This window comes from Cebus imitator, unplaced genomic scaffold (genome assembly GCF_001604975.1).
Source record: "Cebus imitator isolate Cc_AM_T3 unplaced genomic scaffold, Cebus_imitator-1.0 Scaffold378, whole genome shotgun sequence".
In the NCBI taxonomy this organism is placed as follows: domain Eukaryota; kingdom Metazoa; phylum Chordata; class Mammalia; order Primates; family Cebidae; genus Cebus; species Cebus imitator.
In genome coordinates, this window is record NW_016107693.1 from 965,524 (window position 1) to 991,795 (window position 26,272).

General features: G+C 35.7%; 1 protein-coding gene and 1 non-coding gene across 4 annotated transcripts in view; one reads left to right on the plus strand and one right to left on the minus strand.

Annotated features, from left to right (window-relative positions):
- LOC108288585 (probable ATP-dependent RNA helicase DDX60) overlaps positions 1-26,272 on the plus strand; it is a 271,788-nt gene that overhangs the window by 8,260 nt on the left and 237,256 nt on the right. For 2 of the 3 annotated variants that reach the window (XM_017507564.2, XM_017507562.2), the window contains exons 2-6: positions 4,915-5,033; positions 5,201-5,270; positions 5,766-5,955; positions 15,150-15,491; positions 25,495-25,611. In XM_017507564.2, coding sequence (XP_017363053.1) covers positions 5,030-5,033; positions 5,201-5,270; positions 5,766-5,955; positions 15,150-15,491; positions 25,495-25,611 — 723 coding nt within the window. In that variant the 5' untranslated portion in view covers positions 4,915-5,029. The remainder of the gene's footprint in view (positions 1-4,914; positions 5,034-5,200; positions 5,271-5,765; positions 5,956-15,149; positions 15,492-25,494; positions 25,612-26,272) is intronic. The other variant, XM_017507565.2, reaches the window with a different exon arrangement.
- LOC119468111 lies at positions 6,170-6,299 on the minus strand. The gene has a single exon (XR_005196727.1). It is a non-coding gene; the product is annotated as a small nucleolar RNA SNORA51 (small nucleolar RNA).

Genomic DNA, 26,272 nt, shown 5'->3' on the forward strand with positions numbered 1-26,272 from the left:
AGTCTGTTATTGGTGTATAGGAATGCTTGTGATTTTTGCACATTGATTTTGTATGCTGAGACTTTGCTGAAGTTGCTTATCAGTTTCAGGAGATTTGGGGCTGAGACGATGGGGTCTTCTAGATATACAATCATGTCGTCTGCAAATAGAGACAATTTGACTTCCTCTTTGCTATTTGAATACCCTTTATTTCTTTTTCTTGCTTGATTGCTCTGGCTAGAACTTCCAGTACTATATTGAATAGGAGTGGTGAGAGAGGTCATCCTTGTCTAGTGCCAGATCTCAAAGGGAATGCTTCCAGTTTTTGCCCATTCAGTATGATATTGGCTGTTGATTTGTCATAAATAGCTTTTATTATTTTGAGGTACCTAGTTTATTGAGTGTTTTTAGCATAAAGGGCTGTTGAATTTTGTCAAAGGCCTTCTCTGCATCAATTGAGATAATCGTATGGTTTTTGTCTTTGGTTCTGTTTATGTGGTGAATTACATTTATAGACTTGCATATGCTGAACCAGCCTTGCATCCCCGGGATGAATACTACTTAATCATGGTGGATAAGCTTTTTGATGTCCTGTTGCAGATGTGTTTTCTTAAGAAGACACCAATCTTATCAGATAAGGGCCCTATCCTTATGGCCCCCTGTAATCCTGATTATCTCCCAAAGCCCCCCTCTCCAATTACCATCACAGTGGGGTTTAGGGCTTTAAAATATGAATTTTAGGGGGGACATAAATATTCAGTATATAGCATTATCTTTGGATGCTATTTCTAGACTCCATATATATATTTTTTAATGATAGTAATAGCATTCCTACTCTTTTCCTACCAGTTTTCCCTCTTAGTACTTCTCAAATTGGTTAGCTATTTTAATATATTATCAATGTTCAAAGTATTTACATTTTGGTTCTCTGAATAAATTAAGTATATATATTAGAATAAAAATTGAGCAACAACAAAAACCATAACATAATTATATACATAGTATTCATTATGGAGTCAAGTCTTGTGATTAAATCCAAATAGGAAAAGCATCCTATATCATTAAAACTTGATTACAGTAGACTTTTCAAAGCATTAAAGAGGATGTAAGTCACTGGTCATGTGTCAGGGCATTCAGTGTTGATCATAATGTTATAAGAGCTGACTTTAATCAGTTTTTACTATGTCCAGGTACTCTTTAAGCAGTGTATGTGTTAATACATTTTATCTCGACAACCCTAGGATAATAATATTATTCTAAATTTGCAGACAGGGAACAGAAACAAAAATGGTAAACAACTTGACTCAGGCCACACAACTAGTTAGTTGTACAATTAGGAATTCAACCCAGGCATCCTGATTTCAGAGCTCATGTCCTTATTCACCTTAATGCCTCTTTCGTTTTCATTCTTTTGTGGCTAAAATATCTTTTGTCAGATTTTAGATTTTCTTTTTATCTTTGGAGCACTGAAATTTTATCAGGATGTATCTAGCTGTAGCTTTCTCTTTTTTCATCAAACTTGTTTTGTTTTTGGAGAACCTTTTTAATCTAGGGACTCATATTTTTCTTTGGCCCTGAGACAGTCTTCTTAAATTACATCTTCTCATTTTATGTTTTTGATTATTTTTATCACCCATTCTGGTATCCCAGTTATTTCCTCCTGGATTTCCTTTTAATGGCTTCTATAAGCTTTGATCAATCTTTCATGTGTATTAATGTTTCTCTTATTTTTATCTCATTGTGTTTCTGGACTCTGTCTTTTAACTTGGGATTCTGTGTTATTGAATTTATAATTTATAATTTATTGAATTTATAATTTATTTCATATCTGCAATCTTGCTTTTTTATTGCATTTTAGGTTTCAGGGTACATGTGAAGAACATGCAAGATTGTTGCATAGGTACACACATGGCAGTGTGGTTTGCTGCCTTCCTCCCCATCACCTTGCATTTCTCCCCATGTTATCCCTCCCCAACTCCCCACCCCCCCGTTGTCCCTCCCCTATTTCTTCCCGACAGACCCCAGTGTGTGATGCTCCCCTCCCTGTGTTCTCATTGTTCAACACCCGCCTATGAGTGAGAACATGCGGTGTTTGATTTTCTGTTCTTGTGTCAGTTTGCTGAGAATGATGGTTTCCAGGTTCATCCATGTCCCTACAAAGGACACAAACTCATTGTTTTTGATGGCTGCATAATATTCCATGGTGTATATGTGCCACATTTTCCCTGTCTAGTCTGTGATCGATGGGCATTTGGGTGGGTTCCAGGTCTTTGCTATTGTAAACAGTGCTGCAATGAACATACGTGTGCATGTGTCCTTATAATAGAATGATTTATAATCCTTTGGATATATACCCAGTAATGGGATTGCTGGGTCAAATAGAATTTCTGTTTCTAGGTCCTTGAGGAATCGTCACACTGTCTTCCACAATGGTTGAACTGATTTACACTCCTGCCAACAGTGTAAAAGTGTTCCTATTTCTCCACATCCTCTCCAGCATCTGTTGTCTCTGCATTTTTTAATGATCGCCATTCTAACTGGCGTGACATGGTATCTCAATGTAGTTTTGATTTGAATTTTCAAGAGTGCTTTCTTGTTCCTATATTTTCTTCTTTTCAACAGCAGCATGCAAGTTCTTATTTCGTAGATTCAATATCTTTGATTCTCTATGAAAATTCTAGTCGGAATTTTTAAAAGTTCTCTTCTGCTTTTTTTAGAATATTTTGATTTTTTTAGTTTGTTTATTTCTTTGTCTTTATTTTTGGTGTTTATTTTCTGTCTGATCAGTATTTTATATCTGATGATCCTAACATTTATATGGATATTATACATTTTAAAAATTACAGTGCTTACTAAAAAAGCTGATTGAGGTTTTCCTAACCTGTCTCTCTCTTAAATGGGAGGGAGTCTTTGAATGACCACTCCACTCACTCCTTCTGGTCTCATCTAAAATGTCACTTTCTTGGAGATATTGTCTGTAGCAATCCTGTCCAATTCATTAAAACTCTTTTATTTTTTAAATCATACTTAACTTTTACATATTTAAAGTTTCATTTTTTTTTCTACTAGATGATAAGTTCCTAGAGTACAGCAAAGCCTACTTTTGTCCTTTTCAGTGTGCTCCCGCGCCCAAGAGCAGTGCCGTCACGCAGCAGGTGTTTGTTCATTCAGTAGTTGTTGAATAAATGCATTCTGCTTTCTGTCCCTTCAGTTTCACAGAGACTGTACTTACTTTGGCTATAAATACTTTTCTACCTACCAATCCTGTGGCAATATTGAGTTTCTATATTTTGCTGCTGTTCTTTATGGTTGGTATGAAGTGAAGACGTGAGTTCTCCCAGAATCGGCTCCCAAAACAGGGATTTGAGTGCAAATGGTTCATTTTGGTGTTACAGAATGTCCTGGAGACCGGAGAGACCAATGGATGAAACAAGAGGATTTTATTAAGGTGCCCACCGGCTCAGCAGATTAGCATCCCAAGGCTGAGGCCCAGAGAAAGAAAATGGGGTACTTTTATACATCCAAGATGACATAGCAGCTAACAGGTTTACAGAAGTCAGAACAAAGAATAGTTAATTAATTTGTAACATGTCTTGTGATGTATATCACATTTGAAAAATAGCGTTTTGAGGAACTCATTGTAGATTTTTTGGGTGTTATCTTGCCCTGTGACATTGCAGCTGGTTAGCAAGGAAAACAGGAGTCTTGAGATGCCTGGGAACTTTGCTGAGAATGTGGGAAGAATAGATAAGGTAGGTTGTACAGGGAGGAAGTTAATTTTAAGCAGTGCTAGGGGTTAGGTTTTATATTAAAAGCATACAACACAGCAAAATGTATTTTTTATATAGGAACTACAAATTTTAAGGTTTTGTTTTTACTATTACTGCTATTATTTAATTCCCTTCTTCATTGGGAGTGATCAGTAGTGGCCAGAAACTTATTTTGGGAGTGACCCAGAGTTACTAATCAGCAGCCTTCACTGATTTCTTCTACCTGTGATATATACTCATTTCGTCAGTTATCTTTAGTAATCAAGTGACTTCATATTTCTATTTCTAGCCCAGAAACCTGGCCACCTTTTAGCATGCTTTGTCCAAGCCCCATCATCCATCCTCTTGTTCTTGCTAGGATCTGAGGCGTCATCCATGACACCCCCACCTCTCCCTTCCCATGTGGAATCTATTGTCAAACTATGTCACATTTATCTTCACAATGTCCCTCTGATAAATCCACATCTCTCCACGTCTGAATAGCATCACATTAGTTCAAACCACCATCGTCTTTCTGCAGGATAATTTCAGTAGCTTTCTCTATGTACTTCCCCATCCAATCTCTTCTCTGTACTAAAGATAGAGTAATGTTTACCAAATGCAAGTGTGATCAAATTACAACCAGTTTAAAACCCATCAATGGCTGAATTGTGACCTGAAGGTAAAGACGAAACACCTTAAAATTCCTTAAAAGACTGCATAGCTTCCTTTTCCTCTATCCTTAGCTGACCTTTTTCTGTATCCTTATCTGACCTTATTTATCCTTTTCTCTAACCTTATCTGAAACAGCCTTACCCTCTGCTGCAGCCACACTAATGTCTTTTCTGAATCTGGTACTTTCCATACTGTCCCCTGTCACAAGACCTTTGCACATGCTATTCCCTTTGCCAAGAATACTTTGTGTTGCTTTTTGAGGGGCAAATTAACTATAAGGGAGCGTTCTTTCCTTCAGATCTCAGCTCATGCATTAATTCTTTAGGGAAGCCACACCCACATCTGTGCCTTTTCTCACATTTGTGGTTTGAAATTCTTTGTATGATTATTTGATCAATCTTTGCTTTTTTACTAGACTGCTTGCTCTGTGGAAATTGTAACCATATTTTTTGGGTTCATTTTCTTTGTTTTAGGAATAAGTAGAGTTCTAATTTTTTTTCTTTTGTTACAGGGGTGCCATTCACAGCAAATATAGGCATTTTAGAGGTGCCAAAATAAAATATATCAGCCATATTTAATAAATTCCACTTCTACTCTTCTACCCTGTAGCCCCAGAAGCAGCAACAATGGGTAATTCTTAATCTTTGATATTAGCAGTCTATAAAACAACAATCTTGTGAGATATTGAGATTCAGTAATATTACAAAGTAATTGGATATCCATATTTCCTTTTCTTAATAATTACTAAATTATATATACATGTAAACATATTGATGGTTCAAAATCTCTTTTTTTAGGGTTAAAGGATCATGCAGTATTTTTCAGGAAAATGACAGAGTTAATTTTGTATGAAATGCCAAAAGCTGGGTAAGTATGTGAATTAAAAAAGAAAGAGCTATACTATTATAGCTCTTAACCCATATACACATACAGGATCACTCAACTATTTGTCTTGGAGCAGCTTGGAGATGATGGGAATGCACTCGTCTTCCTAGAGTTGTCATGGCTGTCACTGAACAGATTATTTCCTAAAGCAATCAGACTTCTGGAGCTGGGGGTTATATATGCGCTTATCCAGAATAACAGCCTTTAGAATCATATTCTCAAGTTCAAATCCTGGCTCTGCCATTTAGCATTGGATAAATTCCTTTGTCTCTCTGGGCCTAATTTTCTTGTAATAAAATAGTAATTGTGCTATCTCCTTCTTATAAAGGACAGTTGCTTAAATGAAGTACTGTATTTGAAAAGACATCGTAGACTGACATGAGGCATGCAACAAATAGTAGCTTATGCAGTAATAATAACAACAGCAACAAAGTCTCTGTGGAAATCATCTGTGATTTTTATTCTATTTTATTTTAGGTATTCCAGCATATTAAATGATTTCGTGGAATCTAATTTTTTTGTGATTGATGGAGACTCCTTGCTTGTCACATGCCTATGTGTAAAATCATTCAAGTGGGGACAGAATCTCCATTTCTTCTATCTGGTTGAATGCTATCTTGCGGATCTTATGAGTAACGGAGGACAATTTTCTATAGTTTTCTTCAAGGTAATATATGATGATTGATGTCTTTTTAATCCTTTGAAAACTATAACTGAAATCTCTTAAGCTAAAGAGTATTTTGCTTAAAATGAAGCATGTCATCATGGAAAATATAAAAAGGCAGATTAACAAAAGAAAATATTACCCATGATTTCACTACTCAGAGATAGCCATTCTTTATTTTTTATTTATTAAGTTTTTTTTTTTTTTTTTCTCAACTGTATGTTCGCACATCCACAATATAGAGCAGGCACAAGGTCTGGGCTGAAGTATATATAGGTAGGTTTACTCTAGCTCCCTTTCTATATAGTCAGTGTAAGAATTCAGTGTGTGGTAAGCACCAGGAAGCCCATTCTTTAGTTTTCAATATTTTATTATAAAAATTTCAAATATAGATAAGTTGAAAGGTTGTGTAGCAAATATCTATATCTCCACCATCTAAATCATACAATTACATTTTATTATATCTGTAAACTTATCCATGCCTTTGAATAACTCCTTTTTTTTGGGGAGGGGTACATTTCAAAGTAGTTGTAGACATTGCATTTTACTCTTAAACATTTAAGCATACATGCCATTAACCAGAGTTCAGTACTTATCTGCAAGATTTTTTTTTTTTTTGGCGGTCAAATTTGCATGAAGTGAAATGCACAGATCTTAAATGTATTACAAAAAGTTTTTCACCAACCTAATGCCATTTAATGAGCTTCCAAGTGTGCATAGTGTTTACCAGTACATTGAGCTTTGACAAAGGTGTGCGTGTATAACCCAAACTTTTGTTCCACAGGGCGTCTTCTCATATCCCTATCAAGTTCATCCTCACTCCATCCCTCAGAAGCAACCACTGTTTAAATCCTTTCTATTGTATTTAGATTTACCTATTCTATAACTTTATTTATTTTATTTTTTTTTGAGATGGAGTTTTGCTCTTGTTGCCCAGGCTGGAGTGCAGTAGCGTAATCTTTGCTCACCACAACCTCCGCCTCCTGGGTTCATGTGATTCTCCTGTCTTAGCCTCCTGAGTAGCTGGGATTACAGGTCAATGCCACCACAGCTGGCTAATTTTTGTATTTTTAGTAGAGACGGGGTTTCATCATATTGGTCAGGCTGGTCTCGAACTCCTGACCTCAGGTGATCTGCCTTCCTCGGCCTCTCAAAGTTCTAGAACTTTTAATAAGTAGAATTTTACAGTATGAACTATTTGTATAAACCTTCTTTCATTCAACATAATGTTTTTGAGAGGTATCCATTTTGTTGTGTGTATCAGTATTTTGTTCCTCTTACCAATTTTGAGTAAGGTTTTTATTGTAGAAATGTACCATGGTTTGTTTACCCATTTTCCTGTTGAGTGAACACAGGCTCTTTCAATATCTTACCTAGATGAATAAAGGTACTATGTGCAATTACACACAAGTCTTTGTGTGGATGTAAGTTTTCATTTTCCTTATGCATATATCTGTGATTGGAAAATATATTTTATAAAACTGCCAAAACTTTTCCTAAGGTCATTGTGCCCTTTTATACTCACCCCAGCAATGACTAAGAGTTTCTGGTGCCCCATGTAGTTGCAAACATTTGTATTTGGTCAGTCCAGCCATTTTGGTGGATGTGTAGTGTGATGTTCCTGTGTTTCAATTGGTATTTATCAAATGGCTAATGATGTTGCCTACTTTTTCAAGTGCTTATTGTTCATCTGTATACTGTCACTTGTGAAGCATCTGCTCATATCTTTTGACTGGTTTAAATTGAATTCTTTATCTTTTTAATATTGAGTTGTAGTAGTTCTGGATATATTCTGTGTACAACATGTGGTCATATATATTATTGCAAATATATTTTCTCAGTCTGTGGCTTGCCACTTCGTTTTCTTAATGCTAGCTTTGGATGAGCAGATATTTTAGTTTTGATGAAGTCTAATTTATTATTCTTTAATGGTTATTGTGCCTATATCCTGATAAGAATCATTGCCTGTCTCTTAGTCATAAAGATATAGTCATGAAGATAGTCTCCTATACTTATTAATAATTCTAGAAGCATGTAGTTTCAGCTTTTACATCGGTCTATGATATGTCTTGAATTAATTTTTGTGTCTGTGTGGTGTGAATTAGGAATTGAGGTTCATTTATTCCAGCATCCATTGTGGAGACTGTTTTTCTTCTACCAGTAGAATGCTTTGGTTTCTTCATCAAAAATCAAATGATTATATATGTGTGGGTCTATTTCTGGGCTTTCTGCTATGTTCCATCAAAAGATTTAACAAATTATCAGTACCACAATGTCCTGACTCGTGTAATTTTATAGTAAATCTTGAAACCCATTTGTTCTTCTTTAACTTTCACTATTCTAGGTTCTCTGCATTTTCACACAAATTTTAGAATGAGTTTACCAATTTCTATTTAAAAAGAACAATGGGGTTATAATTGATAGTCATTACATTTGTAGAACAATATAGTCTTTCAGTTAGTGAACACAATATGTAGCCGTTTTTTATTTAAGATCTCCAATTTCTCTTATCAGTTTTGTAGTCTTCATTGTGGAGATGTTACACATCTTTTGCTAAATATATTTCAAGATATTTCATGTTTTGATCTTATCATAAATTGAACTTTTAAAAAATTTTGTATTTTTTGCTGTTTGTATGTAGAAGTAGAATTGGTTTTTGTTAACTGGTATCCTGCAATCTTATCAAAGCAACTTATTAATTTTAGTTGCTGATTTGTGTATTTCTTAGATTTTTCAAAATATTTAGTGAATAAATATATGCTTATTTCTTATTTTTCAATTTAAAAAAATTTCTTTTTCTTGCCTTATTACAGTGACTGGCACTTCTAGTAAATGTTGAAGTAGAGTGAGTGGGCATCTTTACCTGGTCTTTGATCTTAAAGGGAAAGCGTCCATTATTTCCCTGCTAGGTGTCATATTAGCTGTAGTTATATATACCCATTATCAAATTGAGGAAATTTCTTCTTATTTTAAGTTTTCTGAGAATTTCTATAATGAGCAGGTGTTACATTTTTAAAAAATGCTTTTCCTATTATCAAATTGAGGAAATTTCTTCTTAAGTTTTCTGAGAATTTCTATAATGAACAGGTGTTACATTAAAAAAATGCTTTTCCTACATGTATTGAAATTCTGATAGAGTGTTCCTCTTTTATTTTCTTAATTTGGTAGATTACATTAAGAGATTGTTAAATATTAATTCAATTCAATCTTTTATTCCTGGGAAAGTCTCAATTGGTCATGATAGATACTTTCTTTAATATATTGCTGAGTTTGATTTCCCAATATTTTAAGCTTTTTAAGTATATAGTCGTGAAAAATATTAATCTGTAATTTTATTTATTTATTTATTTGAGATGGAGTCTCACTCTGTCACCCAAGCTGGAGTGCAATGGCTTAGTGTTGGCTCACTGCAATCTCTGCCTCCCAGGTGTAAGCAATTCTCCTGTTTCAGCCTCCAGTGTAGCTGGGATTACAGGCATGCGTTACCATGCCTGGCTGATGATTTTGTATTTTTAGTAGGGACAGTGTTTCCCTGTGTTGGCTAGGCTGGTCTGGAACTCTTGACCTAAGGATTCTGCCAGCCTCGGCCTCCCAGAGTGCTGGGATTACAAGTGTGAGCCACCGTACCCAGCCAGTTTTATTTTATTTTTTATAGTGTCTTTGTCTGGTTTTGGTATTAGGATCATGCTGATTTAGTGAATGTGTTGAAAAGCCCATTTTCCTCTTCTGTTTTCTGAAAAAGTTTTTGTAAGATTAGTATTATTTCCTCAGACAAATCTGATAAAATTTGATAAAATTTTCCTGTGAAAGCATTTGGGTCTGGAGTTTTCCTTTGAAGAAAATTTCTGATAACAAAGTCAATTTCTTTAATAAATGTAGGGCCATTTAGATATTTTGTTTTACCTTGTGTCAGTTTTGTTAATTGTATATGTCAAAGAATTTGCCCATCTTATCTAAGTTATCTAATATTTTGGCATAAAGTTGCATATAACATTCTCTTATTTTCCTCTTATTGCCTAAAGATTTGTAGTGATGTTAGTGTTAGTTAGGTCCCTCTTTTATTTTTATTTTTTGAACAGAAGCTAAATTTTCTTTTTTTAAAGTTCAAGACAGGGACTCACTCTAACTCCCAAACTGGAATGCAGTAGTGTTATTTTGGCACACTGCAACCTCTGTGTCCTGCGCTCAAGTGATCCTCCACCTCAGCCTCCTGAGTAGCTGGGACTACAGCCGTGAACATGGTTGACTTATTTTTGTATTTTTTGAAAAGATGGGGTCTTGCTGTGTTGCACAGGCTAGTCTCCAACTCCTGAACTCAAGCAATCCACCTACCTGGGGCTCTCAAAGTTCTGGGATTATAGGCATGAGCCACTGTGCCTAGCTACTAAAGATTTATTTTTTCATTTTTTTTTTCCAAATTATGCAGTTTTACACTGAATGACACAGAAGGAAACTAAAATTACCGACAGTTTATATGTAAGCTTGGTTCCTGTCTTAAGGAAAAGAAGAACAGAACAAAACCAACATGTATTCTAACAAAACATGTTAGAACATGTTTTGTTAGAACAAAACCAAAAACCCTCTAAAAACTTTCACATTACAGTCCCATTTTGTCGACTGGCAGCTGTCTCTGTCCCTTAAATCTTTGATTATCTGCTGCTTTCTGTGTAACAGGCTACAAAGCACACAGACTGTAACTATAGCTTTCCAAAAAGGGATACATGGACCATATATACCCATCACCCAGATACTCTAAACCAGTTTTGAAACATAAACTGCAGAAATCCTGACTAATACAGCAAAAGACTTTTTTTTTTTTTGGCCAGCTGCTAGTGACAACCAATGATGCAATGACAGGAGGGTACTCATCAGAAACATGACATTAACTCTTCAAAGCAACTGCTGTACTTGAAATTCACATCTGGTGAGGGAATAGATTTTTATTTTTCTATTTCCAAATGATAAGTATCATTACATAATTTTACAAATTAAAATGCCATTTGTCATTGTTATATCTCTGATTCTATAACCTGATATACTGCTAAGGGAAAATAAGGAGTTAACTTTTTAAAACATGTATGAAAGCCATATCTGCTGTATGTGACACAGCCTCACAGATTCCCTACTGTGATAATTTCCATTTTATTCTGCCTTCATTTATCCTTTATACTGCTAACTTGTGTCTTCTTTCTTCTTGATTAATCTAGTTAGTGATTTATCAATTTTGTTGATGTTTTCAAACACCTAGCTTTCTCATTTTGTTAATTTTCTGTATTGTCTTTTTTTCTTTTTAATTTCACTGATTTCTACTCTTGTCTTTATTTGTTTCTCTTGGATTTTTCTTACTTTTTTTCCCACAAGCTTCTTAAGTTGAAATTTTAAGCCAAGCTCTTTCTTCTTTTCTATTTATGAACTGTAAAAATTTTCTTGTAAGCCATGTTTTAGCCACATATCACAAATTTGCATTTTTTTTTTTTTTTACCATTTAATTAGAAATAATTTCTGACATCTCTTGTCATTCTTTTTTCTTTGACCAGTGGATTATTTAGGAGTTTGTTGTTTTAAAAGCTGGAGGTATTACACTGATAGATTTCAAAGTATCCAACAAAGCTCTAGTAACCCAAACAGCATGGTACTGGCATAAAAATGGACAATAAAAATGGACATTTGTACCAATGAAACTGAATGGAGAACCCAGAAATAAATTCACATATTTACAGCCAAATGATTTTTGACCAAAACATCAAGAACGTTCAATTGAAAGGACAATGTCTTCAGCAAATGGTACTCAGAAAATTGGATATTCACATGCAGAAAAATGAAACTGAACCCTCATTTTCACCACATAAAAAATCGATTCAAAATGGATTAAGGACTTAAATGTAGGACCCAAAACTATGAAACTATTAGAAGAAAACATAGGGGAAATTCTTTAGGACATTGGTTAGTGCAAAGATCTTATGAAGACCTCAGAAGCACAGGTGGTAAAAGCAAAAATAGACAAATGGGATTATATCAAACTAAAAAGTTTCTGCATAGCAAAGGAAGTAATCAACAGAGAAAAGAGACACCTTCAGAATGGGAAAAATGTTTACCACTATTTATTCTACAAGGAATTAATATCCAGGATAAGCAGGGAACTCTAACATCTCAACAGCAAAAGTAAAAAAAAGATAATCCAATTAAAATGTGGGCAAGTGACCTGAGTAGACATCTCTCAATAGAAGACATACAAATGACCAACACGTATATGAAATCATAGTCAACATTATTATTCATCAGAGAAATGCAAATCCAAACCATAATAAGATAGCATCTCACCCCATTAGAATAGCTATTGTCAGAAAGACAAAAAAAAAATGCTAGTAAGGATGTAGAGAAAGGGCAACTCATTTGCTGATGGTATGAATGTGAATTAACTCAGTAATATGGAAAACAGTATGGAGGTTCCTCAAAAAATGAAAACCAGAATTACTATGTGAACCATTAATCCCACTACTAGGTATATATTCAAAAGATAGGAAATCATTATGTTAAAGAGATATCTGCCTTCTTGTGTTTATTACAACACTATACATATAGCCAATATATGGAAACAAACCAAGTGTTTATCAACAGGTGAATAGATAAAGAAAATGTGGTGTATACATATACAATATAATACTATTTGGCTATAAAAAAATAAAATTCTGTCATTTGTGGCAACATGGATGACCTTGGAGGACATTGTTACACAATAATGTGGCTATAATTAACAGTAATTTATTGCATTTTTTTTCAAATACCTAGACGAGCAGATTTGGCATGTTTTTCAACACACACACACACACACACATGCACACACACAAATAATTGTGTCTGATGTGATCAATACACTAATTACTCTGATTTGATCATTACACATTATATACATGTATATCAAAATATCACCCTGTACTCCATGAATATGGGCAATTAGTCCAGGTGAGCTGGCTCACACATGTAATAAGAGCACTTTGAGAGGCTGAGAGGGGAGGATCCCTTGAGGCCAAGAGTGTAAGACCAGCCTGAATAACAGAGTGAAATCCTGTTTCTACAATTATGTCACTTATGGATAATTTAAAAAATTAAAAAAGTATTGTTTTAATGTATAAATGCTTGTTTTTTTTCTATTTGTGTTATTATTGATTTCTAATTTAATTCCATTGTGGTTCTAATTTAATTCCAATTTCAGTTATTTACACATCTATTAGGATTTGTTTTGATGCCCAATATATGGCCTATTTTGGTGAATGTACCGTCTGTTCTTGGAAATAATATAGAGTCTACAGTTCTTGAATATAATCTTCTAGAAATGTCATTAAGTCAGAGTAGTTGATAGCTAAAATTAATTTTTATCTGCAAAAACAGATATTTATTTTAAGGACACCTAGGAACATGAAGTAGGAGGCAAACTTCTCTCAACAATCTTTTTTGCTCCCTGAATTTTTATTCTTAAATTCTAGGAAGCACTTTAGGATCAAAACTGAGAAGAAATTGTATTTACATTCCAGTAGAATGGCAAATTCAATAGAGGCACTATCTTTATTTGGATTGATCTCTATAAATATCCTCAACAGTTGTATTATACTATGCTTTTTAAAAATTACAGATTGAATGGCTTCAAATTTTAACAAATGTCAACCCAAATACAAAAGTATATTATGAGCACATTCCCTTATCCTACTCCTAGAAGCAATTGTTGTTTTACTTCTAAGAATTCTAGTCTATATTTGTTTAATCTTTTTACATAGGATTTTTTTTTTTTTTTTTTTTTTTTTTTTTTTTTTTTTTTTTTTTTTTTTTTTTTTTTTTTTTTTTTTTTTTTGCAGGTGGTGGTTAGTTTTGGCACCATTAAAAGTAAAAGCAGTGTTTTGATCGATACATATAGGAAAGTCAGGTTTCTTCTTAAATATTGACAGTCTAATAGACTAGATTGTCAATATCATTTAAAAACCGATTTTTTAATCTTTTATTTTAAGTTCAGGGTATATGTGCAGGTTTGTTCTATAGGTAAGCTTGTGTTATCAGGGTTTGTTGTACAGATTATTTCTTCACCTAGATATTAAGCCTAGTACCCATTAGTTATTTTTCCTGATCTTCTCCCTCCTCCTACCCTCCACCCTCCAGCCTTGTGCAGGCCCCAGTGTCTGTTGTCCCCCTTTCTGTGTCCATATGTTCTCATTATTTAGCTCCTATTTGTCAGTGAGAGCATGCGGTTTTTGGTTTCTGTTTCTGCATTTGTTTGCTAAGGATAATAGCCTCCAGCTCCATCCACGTATCTGCAAAGGACATGATCTCCTTCTTTTTTATGGATGCATAGTATTCCACGATGTATATATACCACATTTTCTTTGTCCAGTCTATTATCAATGATTTAGTTTGATTTCATGTCTTTGCTATTGTGAATAGTGCTGCAGTGAACATGCATGTGTCTTTATGATGAAACAGTAATGGGATTGCTGAGTTGAATGGTAGATCTGTCAGGAATTGCCACAGTTTTCCACAATGGTTGAACTAATTTATACTCCCACCAATAGTGTTAAGCATTCCGTTTTCTCTGCAACCTCATCAGCATCTGTTATTTTTTGCTTTTTAATAATAGCCATTCTGACTGGTATGAGATGGTTTCTCATTGTGGTTTTGATTTGCGTTTCTCTAATGATCAGGGATGTTGAGCTTTTTAAATATGCTTATTGGTGGCATGTATTTCTTCTTTTGAAAAGTGTCTGTTCATGTCCATTGCCCACTTTTTAATGGGGTTTTTTTTCTTGTAAATTTGAAAAATTGAAATTTTGATTTGCTAAGAAAAGATTTACATTGTTTAAGGAGGAGACGCATCACCTGGAACATATCTGCTAATAGTGATCCACGTCAGCTTCTCATTTCAGATGAAATATATCTATCCACTTGCTACTTTGATCCCTATTTAAACATAAAGTAAAAAAATTAGAAGTGAAGTAGTAACGTATGCCTGCTCAAATAAAGGAGAGGAGTCTATATAATCCACATTTTGACTTGTGGCATACAATTGTGAAATGAGTCAAGTTTAAGGCCCTTGAGAAAAACAATTAGATCACGTGGGTTTGATTCTATATGCCTTTGTGCTGTAAGCAACAGAATTAACAAATCACTAAAGCAAGATTTCAAAATGACATACTTTTTCTTTCTCACCACAGGATGCTGAATGTGCATATTTTGATTTTCCTGAATTTCTTTCATTGAGAACTGCTTTAATTCTCCACCTTCAACACAACACCAACATTGATGTGCAAACGGAGTTTTCTGGATGCTTATCACAAGATTGGAAGTTATTCTTGGAACAGCATTACCCATATTTTCTGATAGTTTCAGAGGAAGGCCTGAGTGATTTACAAACGTACCTTTTTAACTTCTTAATCATACATTCCTGGGGAATGAAAGTCAATGTTGTGCTTTCTTCAGGGCACGAATCTGATACTCTCAGACTTTATGCACATATTATGGAAAGCACAGAGAGAAACCAAACTTTTTTGAAGCAGGTAATTGACATTAATAACTCTCATTTTTTTCTCCTGATTTTTTGTTTTAATTCTCAAAATCTTTAACTCAATATTCTTTCTGTCTTCTTAGTGGAACCTACAATAGGCAGTCTGAGAAGAGGTAATAAATTTAATAATGGTAACAATGATGATGATAGACATTCATTAAGCACTATGCCAATTCCTTTTCCTAAATTTCTCTTAGTTCTCAGGGTACTCCTATAAGGTTTGTGGTATTGTTATCTCTATCTATGCACATCTAATTACGGTATTATCACCTCATCCATAAAAGAATACTTGGAGTATTAAAGTAATTTGCTCATGTTAAGTACCTTATTGTGGTATAATAAGAAATATATTCGCACTCTATCCGTAGTTTCTGTCACAGAGCTCCTAATACCCTTGGAATTTCTTGAGTAATAATAATGTCTTTTGTTATTTGTAAGGAGCTGCTTTTGATCACATCTGAATTTTTCCTAATGAGGTGACCTAGGGTGGGGGCCCTGGATAGCCTCAGCATTGGGCTGGTCACCAAAAGGACCAAGCCATTAGAGGCTGGAAGTTTCAGTCCCAACCCCCAACCTCTGGGAAGGGGACTAAGAGGGGCTAGATATTAAAATGTATAAAAACTCTTGAACATTAAGGTTTGTTGAACTCCCAGGTTGGGAAGGTCTGGGAGGGGTGGTACACCTAGGGAGTTACTGCAGCCACTGCCCCTCTCCCCATACCTTGCCCTGTGCATCTGTTCCATCTGGCTGTTCCACAATTGTATCCTTCATGATAAACTGTTAATAGTAAGCAAACCAGTTCTCCTGAGTTCTGTGAACTATGTTAGCAAATTACCAAATGTGAGGAGGGAACCCCAGATTTGTAGCTGGTCCATCAGCATGCGAAGCCTAGCACTTGTGCTTCACATCTGAAGTGGGAGGCAGTCTTGTTGGACTGAGTCCTTACCCTGTGGGGTCTGTGTTAACTCAGGGTGGTTATTATCAGAATGGAATTCCATTGTATGGCACCCAGTGGTGTCTGAAGAGAATGAGAGAATTATTGGTGTGGAAAATCCAGACTTCTTTTTTGTTAGAGTGTTATAAGTAGAGAAGTGATTTTCTTTTATTAATAAAAGGTTGACAGTGGATTTCAACAAAGGAGTATGTCTTTAGTGTCTGTATATTTAGCCATAGGGTGCCCTGCTGCCCAGATCATGGAAAGCAAGAAATGCATTTAACTGGAAATCCGTGTGTTAAGAGGTTCATGTGTTGACTGTAGGCAGTGAAATGATAGCAAACATGGAGGAGGGATCCTTAATGAGAAAGACATGAAGATTGACAAAGGAAGTAATGAATTAATTTCATTCCTTAACATAAACTCATGAAGTCTTCAGAATTTTCAAAGCATTTTAGAATTTCAATTTTATGATAGGTTCATTATTTTGGTATATCTGGCATTAGGTGTTAGAGACAGAATGCTTGTTCCCAGGTACTGCAAGGAAAAATTAGCTTTCAGACAAAATGTTTTCTCAGTAAGGCAATTTTACTTTCTGCAGAAAGGGCGCTCCTATTAGCCATCTTGCCTCGAGAGTACAATGAACAAAGGAAAGGCAGACATATTTATTCCTTATGCTTTGGGTCCTTACTGCTGTGTCTGATCTCCATTGGTTGGGGCCAGATCTCACAATCTAAACTGAACCCCATTGGCTAACCGCTTAAAACTTTTCTATATAGTACAGGCAATGGAGAAAAAAGGAAAGGAGGAAGTCCAAATAAGGAAGGGGCATAGGCTGTGAGCTGGGACATGCCTGTGAGCACGTCCAGCACAGATATCTTGGTTAAAGTACAAGGACATAGAATGTACTTATTCCCTTGTGTCTAACAGCTATGTAGGATAGGGCTTAACAAGGAGTTATTAGCAAAAAGCAAGAAGGCTATGAAGAAAGTTAGTCTTTATTTATTTATTTTTTGTCAGTAGAAAGTCATTTCATATTTACATGTAGATATAGGATATACAGGATTACAAAAATAATTTTTATCTATAATATAACACTACAGTCATTAGAAAGTCATTTAATGTTTACATGTAGATATAGGAGATAATTATCTATAATATAACAATATAGTCAGTAGAAAGTCATTTAATGTTTACATGTAGATGTAGGAGATACTTATACACACAGGATTGTGAAAATAATTTTTGTCTATAACAATATAGTCAGTAGAAAGTCATGTTTACATGTAGATATAAGAGATATTTACACTCAGAAGTCATATGAGCTGCAACTATTAGGAAAAACAGAGAGAAAGAAGAAACATAGTCATTTTAAAGACTTAGATTTAAGAAGGCCAGATGAAATGCTCTGATCCTATGATGAGGGAAGAAGATTCTGAAGACTGAGTTTTGTTTTGGCAAGTTTTGACTTTCTAACCACAAGTGCTCTAGAGGTAAGATTTTTCTCACACCTAAGTGTAAATGTATGTGTCAGTTTGAGGACTTTAAGTTGTGTGTTTTTGGCACTTTTTTGGGAGAGGTATGTGCATCATAACGAACTCATATCTGGAGATACCATCTCTAATATCTGTATCAGAGTATTTATGGTATAAATGAAATTTATACTACATATATAACATTTATAAATTAAAAATATCCATGCCATAAGAATGTAATGAAGTTGCAGACAGAGTTCAAAGGCGTGCATTGCTCTAAAGCAATACTTACTATTTTTTCTGGCACAAAATGGTGCCTATCATATTTCATTCTTCTGTCTTTTTCATTTGGACATAGATTTATGATGAAGGGAGACATGACCTTGCACAGATCATGGTTACTTCACAATGTGGCTTAGTTAAAGCCTGAGCACCATCCAGAGAAAACCATACATTTTGCAGCAAACATCCCTACACAGCCTTTTCTCTAGGTTTGCTCAAATTTGGTTAAATTTTAGTTACATTTTTGTGAGATTTCATAATGTTATTAAAGGTGAACATTGGCACAAATTTTTGATTTAGAGTCTCTCTTTTACTAATTTTTAATTGAAAATGACTATGTGTTTTTCCAGGGCCTTAATAATAATGTCTTTTAAAAGTAAAGGACTGCATTTTGTCATTCACCCCAGAAAAGATAACAATGCATTGCCAGGCCTTCAATACAAAGGGTATTAGACTCAAGATTCTATAAGATTCTGTTTGTGCCGGGCACTGATCCACAGTGTAAAAATAAAATGAATACAAATGCCAATAGCTTTCTAGAAACACTGATCAAAATTTGCATTAAATCAACAGATCTTTCTTTTAAGATGATGCATTCTATTTTCCATTTGTTTTAGAAAGGATAATTAAAATCCAGAGCTATTATGCTCAGCAGGGTGCAAGAGACCCCATCAAATTGTCTTCTTTCTTTTTTTTTTTAGATATGTATTTATATTTTATTGCACTTTAGATTCTGGGGTACATGTGAAGAACATGCTGGATCATTGCATATGAACATACAAGGCAATGTAGTTTGCTGCCTCCATCCCCATCACCTATATCTGGCATTTTTCCCCATGTTATCCCTCCCCAACTACCGACCCCCCGCTGTCCCTCCCCTAGTCCCCCACCAACAGACCTCAGTTTGCAATTCTCCCCTCCCTGTGTCCATGTGTTCTCCTTGTTCAACACCCACGTATGAGTGAGAACATGTGGTGTTTGATTTTCTGTTCTTGTATCAGTCTGCTGAGAATGATGGTTTCCAGGTTCATCCATGTTCCTACAAAGGACACAAACTCATCGTTTTTTATGGCTGCATAGTATTCCATGGTGTATATATGCTGCATTTTCCCTGTCCAGTCTGTCATTGATGGGCATTTGGGTTGGTTCCAGGTCTTTGCTATTGTAAACAGTGCTGCAATGAACATACGTGTGCATGTGTCTTTATAATAGAATGATTTATAGTCCTTTGGATATATACGCAGTAATGGGATTGCTGGGTCAAATGGGATTTCTATTTCTAGGTCCTTGAGGAATCACCACAGTGTCTTCCACAATGGTTGAACTAATTTACACTCCCACCAACAGTGTAAAAGTGTTCATATTTCTCTATATCTTCTCCAGCATCTGTTGTCTCCAGATTTTTTAATGACTGCCATTCTAACTGGCATGAGATAGTATCTTAATGTAGTTTTGATTTGCATTTCTCTAATGACCAGTGGTGATGAGCATTTTTTCATATGTTTGTTGGCCTCATATATGTCTTCTTTTGAAAAGTGTCTGTTCATGTCCTTCACCCACTTTTGAATGGGTTTGTTTGTTTTTTTTCTAGTAAATCTGTTTTAGCTCTTCATAGATTCTGGGTATAAGTTCTTTGTCAGATGGGTAGATTGCAAAATTTTTTTCCCATCCTGTTGGTTGCTGGTTCACTCTAATGATTGTTTCTTTTGTTGTGCAGAAGCTCTGGAGTTTAATTAGATCCCATTTGTCTATTTTGGCTTTTGTTGCCATTGCTTTTGGTGTTTTAGTCATGAAATCCTTGTCTACGCCTTATGTCCTGAATGGTTTTGCCTAGGTTTTCTTCTAGGGTTTTTATAGTGTTAGATCTTATGTTTAAGTCTTTAATCCATCTGGACTTAATTTTAGTGTAAGGTGTCAGAAAGCGGTCCAGTTTCTGCTTTCTGCACATGGCTAGCCAGTTTCCCCAACATCATTTCCACATTGCTTGTTTTTTTCATGTTTGTCAAAGATCAGATGGTTGTAGATGTGTGGCATTGACTCCAAAGCCTCTGTTCTGCTCCATTGGTCTATATCTCTGTTTTGGTATGAGGGTCGTAGGTAACTTGATGGGGCTATCATTGAATCTATAAATTACTTTGGGCTATTTACTCCCCATTATGTGGTCAATTTTTGAGTAGGTGTGATGTGGTGCTAAGAAAACTGTATATTCTCTGGATTTGGGGTGGAGAGTTCTGTAAATGTCTATTAGGTTTGCTTGCTCCAGGTGAGTTCAAGTCCTGGATATCCTTGTTATTTTTCTGTCTCATTGATCTGTCTAATATTGACAGTGGAGTGTTAAAGTCTCCCACTATTATTGTGTGGGAGTCTAAGTCTCTTGGTACATCATTAAGAACTTGCTTTATGTATCTGGGTGCTCCTGTATTGGGTGTTTATATATTTAGGATGGTTAGCTCTTCTTGTTGCATTGATCCTTTTACCATTATGTAATGCCCTTCTTTGCCTCTTTTGATCTTTGTTGGTTTAAAATCTATTTAATCAGAGACTAGGATTGCAACTACTGCATTTGTTTGCCCTCCATTTGCTTCGTAAATCTTCCTCCATCCCTTTATTTTGAGCCTATGTGTATCCTTGCATGTGAGATGAGTTTTGACTTTTTATCCAATTTGCCAGTCTGTGTCTTTGATTAGGACATTCAGCCCATTTACATTTAAGGTTAATATTGTTATGTGTGAGTTTGATCCAGCCATTTTGATGCTAGCTGGTTGTTTTGCCTGTTAGTTGATGCAGTTTCTTCATTGTGTTAATGCTTTTTACCATTTGGTACATTTTTGGAGTGGCTGGTATTGGTTGTTCCTTTCTATGTTTAGTGCTTCTGTCAGGAGCTCTTGTAAAGCAGGCCTGGTGGTGATGAAATCACTGAGTAATTGCTTGTCCGTAAAGGATTGTATTTCTCCTTCACTTATGAAGCTTAGTTTGGCTGGATATTAAATTCTGGGTTGAAAGTTCTTTTCTTTAAGGATGTTGAATATTGGCCCCCACTCTCTTCTGACTTGTAGGGTTTCTGCCAAGAGATCCACTGTGAGTCTGATGGGCTTCCCTTTGTGGGTAACCTGACCTTTCTCTATGGATGCCCTTAGAATTTTTTCCTTCATTTCAACCCTGGTGAATCTGATGATTATGTGCTCTGGGGTTGCTCTTCTTGAGGAATATCTTTGTGGTGTTCTCTGTATTTCCTGGACTTGAATATTGGCCTGCCTTGCTGGGTTGGGGAAGTTCTCCTGGATAATATCCTGAAGAGTGTTTTCCACTTGGATTCATTCTCTCCATCACATTCTGGTACACCTATCAAATATAGAGTAGGTCTTTTCATGTAATCCCATGTTTCTTGGAGGCTTTGTTCATTTTTTTTTACTCTTTTTTCTCTAATCTTGCCTTCTTGTTTTATTTCACTGAGTTGATCTTCAATCTCTGATATCCTTTCTTCTGCTTGGTCGATTCAGCTATTAAAACTTGTATATACTTCGCGAAGTTCTGATGTTGTGTTTTTCAGCTCCATCAATTAATTTATATGCTTCTCTAAGCTGTTTATTCTTGTTAGCATTTCACCAAACCTTTTTTTAGGTTCTTAGTTTCTTTTAATTGGGTTAGAACATGTTATTTTAGCTCAGAGGTGTTTGTTATTACCTACCTTCTGAAGCCTGTTTCTGTCAATTCATCAGACTCATTCTCCATCCAGCCTTTTTCCCTTGCTGGTGAGGAGTTGTGATCCCTTGGAGGAGAAGAGGTATTCTGGTTTTGGGTGTTTTCATCCTTTTTGTGCTGGTTTCTTCCCATCTTTGAGGATTTATCTACTAGTGGTCTTTGTAGTTGGTGATTTTCAGATGGGTTCTCTGAGTTGACGTCCTTTTTGTTGATAATGAAGTTATTTCTTTCTGTTTCTTAGTTTTCCTTCTAATAGTCAGGCCCCTCTGCTGTAGGACTGCTGGAGGTCCACTCCAGACCCTGCTTGCCTGGGGATCACCTGCAGTGACTGCAGGACAGTAAGGGTTGCTGCCAGTTTCTTCTTCTGTTATCTTTGTCTCAGAATGATACCCACCAAATGTCAGCCTGAGCTCTCCTTTATGAGGTGTCTCTAAACATATGGGAGTTGGGGAGCTGCTTGAGGAGACAGTCTGTCCCTTATAGGTGTTCAAGTGCTGAGCTGTGAGCTCCATTGTTCAGTTTAGAGTTGCTGGGCAGGTACGTTTAAGTCTGCTGCAGCAGAACTCATAACTGCTTTTTTTTTTTTTTCCCAGGTGCTTTGTCCCAGGAAGGTGGGGCTTTATTTATAAGTTCCTGATGTGCTGCTACCTTTTATCAGAGCTGCCCTGCCCAGCGAGGAGGTATCCTAGTCACAGTCTGCCAGCAGAGGTGTTGCTGAGCTGCCATGGGCTCTGCCTAGCTGCTGTGTGAACCTCCTTGCAGTTTTGTTTATAGAAGTATAGTTAGAACTGCCTCGGTAATGGTGGTCTGCCTTGGTAATGGCTGTCTCCCACAGTAATGGTGGATTGTCTCTGTAATGGCGGATTGCCTTGGCAATGGTGGACTTCCTTGGTAATGGCGGACGCCCTCCCTCCCACAGAGCCGGACCATCCCAGGTCCAGCTGTGCTTGCTGTGAAACTCTCATTCCAGAGCGTTTCACATTGCTAGTCTTTGTGTGGGTGAGACTGGCTGAGCCAGATCACCTGGCTGCCTGTTTCAGCCCCCTTTTTTTCAGTTGAATGGGCAACTCTGTCTCCTAGGTGTTCCAGTCGCCAGTTGAAATGGCACCCGTATTTGTGTGAGTTTTTGTGTGGAAACTCACTGCGATGGCTGAAACAGCAGTGCTGGAAACTCATGCCACTTTTCTGCCCAGGAATCTCCTGGTCTGCAGGCAGTAAAAATTCATTTGGAAATGCAGTGATTAATCACCCTCTGCATTTTTGCTGGGAACTGCAATCCAGAGCTGTTCCTATTTGGCCATCTTGGATCTATTCCTGAAAGTTAGTCTTTAAAACAAACTATTATTTCTAACATTTGTTATTATTATTCTTTAACAAGAAGGGAAACTTTGAAGTGGAACTTTTTACTTTCTGCATTCAGTATTTATGTTCTGAAACTTGGGAGTCAAAAAATATATCATTAATCTTATGAGTGAATCTAGTTTTGTTCCAGTTTTCACATTTCGAAATGAATTCTGGTGATGTATGCCATTCAATAGTTCATCAAAAATAATCTTTAAATCTAATTCATATTTTTAGTTTTTGTAGCAAATCTCTGCCCTTTGAAATTGTGACTCCTTATTTTTTGTTTTGGTTGGGAAATTGCCTTCTAAATGTACAATATGGCGATAAAAACCAACTAAAATTTATCACGTTTTGACAAACATCCTTCATGGTAATTAAGACATACAGATGTTTGTCATGCTTTTAGGTTAGTTATTTGCTTTACTTTTATTCTGTCATTAAATTATTTTACAGTTGTTTTTTTTTTTTTTATTTTTTTTTTTTTTTTTTTTTTTTTAAGATAGAGTCTTGCTCTGTTGCCCAGGCTGGAGTGCAGTGGCATGATTTCAGTTCACTGCAACCTCTACTTCCTGGGTTCAGCAATTCTCCTGGCTGCCTTGGCTTCCCAAGTTGCCAGGGTTACAGGTGCCTGCCACCGTGCCTGGCTAATTTTTGTATTCTTAGTAGAGACGGGGTTTCACAATGTTGCCCAGGCTGGTCTTAAACTCCTGACCTCAGGTAATCTGCCTGCTTTGGCCTCCTAAAGTGCTGGAATTATAGGCATGAGCCACTGTGCCTGGACTCTAGACTTCATTTTCATATTGAGAACAGATATTGCTACCAGTAAGTCTCTATTTTGCCTGAGAAATACCAGACTCTGACTTAAAAATGCAATACGAGTATCTTGTTTTGTCTCTCCTTAAGAATAACCATATTTATATATTTATTTTTAATAGAATTGGGGTCTTGCTTCTTGCTATGTTGCCCAGGCTGGTTTCAAACTCCTGGGATTAAGTGATATCCCTGCCTCAGCCTCCCAAAGTGCTGAGATTACAGGCATGAGCCACCATGCCTGGCCTTCTTTTCTTTTTAAATTGATGATTTTATTTTCTGTAAAATTACTTCCTAATTCATTATCTATAAGTATTTCCCTAAAAGAAGGTTATTTTTATCACCCCTTTTGAACTGTTTAAATTATTCTCAATAAATATTATGGATGTATTATATGTTGTTAGTTGTTCAGGATGGGGGGTTCATACTACCTTCTTTAATTTTCTATATTTTTGAAAGCCCCATAATACCAAGACAATTCATTATATTCTGAAATAAAAATTAATTTGGCAAACAGGAAATATACATGTTTATCAGAGCTTAAGAAAAATTGTCCTAAAGACACAACAGGGTAATTTTACTAGTATACATTATAACACATGTAGAATTCAAATGTCTCATTTAAAAAGTTTAATTTAACTTTAAGTTCTGGGATACATGTGCAGATGTGCAGGTTTGTTACATAGGTAAATGTGTGCCTTTGTGGTTTGCTACACCTATCAACCCATCACCTAGGTATTAAGCCCTGCATGCATTAGCTATTTATCCTGTAGAATTTTCAAAGTGCTCTCTCTTCCACCCCCACTCCCACAGACCCCAGTGTATTGCTCCTCCCTGTGTCCATGTGTTCTTATTGTTCAGCTCCCACTTATAAGTGAGAACATGTGGTGTTTGGTTTTTCTGTTCCTCTGTCAGTTTGCCGAGGATAATGGCATCAAGTTCCATCCATGTTACTCCAAAGGACGTGATGTTGTTCCTTTTTATGGTTGCATAGTATTCCATGGGTATATATACCACACTTTCTTTATCCAATCTATGATTGATGGGCATTTGGGTTGATTTCATGTTTTTGTTATTGTGAGTAGTGCTGCAGTGAATATACTTATGCATGTATCTTTATAATAGAATGATTTATATTTCTTTGGGCATATACCCAGTAATAGGATTGCTAGGTCGCATGGTATTTCTGGTTCTAAATCTTTGAGGAATTGCCACACTGTTTTCCATAATGGTTGAGCTAATTTGCATCCCCAACAACAGTGTAAAAGCATTCCTGTTTCTCTGCAACCTCACTAGCATCTGTTGTTTCTTGACTTTTTAATGATCACCATTCAGACTGGCAGGAGATGGTATCTCATTATGGTTTTGATTTGCATGAAGTGTCTCATTTTTTATAGGCAGGTAACACTTTATTTAATGTATTTGTCATGGTTTTCTCCCTTTTACAGAATGAAACAGTGATTCAGAGTGCATATAAAAGTCTCATACAACACTTGGAAGAAAGAAGGGTTTTAGCATTAGCACCTTATTTTGAACGGTTGAAATGGAATGATATGATGGAAGAGGTATTAAAATTTTTATTTCTTTAAAAAAATTTGATAGAATTTGATAAATGAGAACCAAGTTATGATTAGTTCAGTCCTTAGACCAGACTAAACGATGCCATAGATCTCCTTAATACATGTATACTATCTGAATCTCAGAATGTCATGCTCCTACCTTGAATTGATCAGATGGCATATGTAATTTTTATGTTCATTTCTGGAAGCCATATTTTAAGACAGACTCTGGAAAACTAGAAATTTGTAGTACTTAATGCAAAAGTAATTTTATTTTTTATTATTCCAATTGAGGAGGGCTCTAAGACATCATTTGCCATATAAATAGTCAAAATGAGAAATTAATTATACCTGAAATCTAACTTTCTGATTATCTTATCAAACTATGCTTTATAATCCTGCTTATCATGATGGATTACTAAGCACCTCTTTCTTTTTTTTCTTTCTGATTTTCAAATGGTAAAAAGCAGAAGAAAGTTTGGAAAAAAAAAGGAAAAGTAGTAAGAATATCCATAATTCCACTTTGCATTTTAACATATATTTTTGTGTAGCTGAGGACATATTGTGTGTGTGTGTGTGTGTTGTGTGTGTGTGTGTCTCTATATATATATAGAGACACACACACATGTTTTTGTGTTTCTTTTTCTTTTTCTTTTTTTTTTTTTTT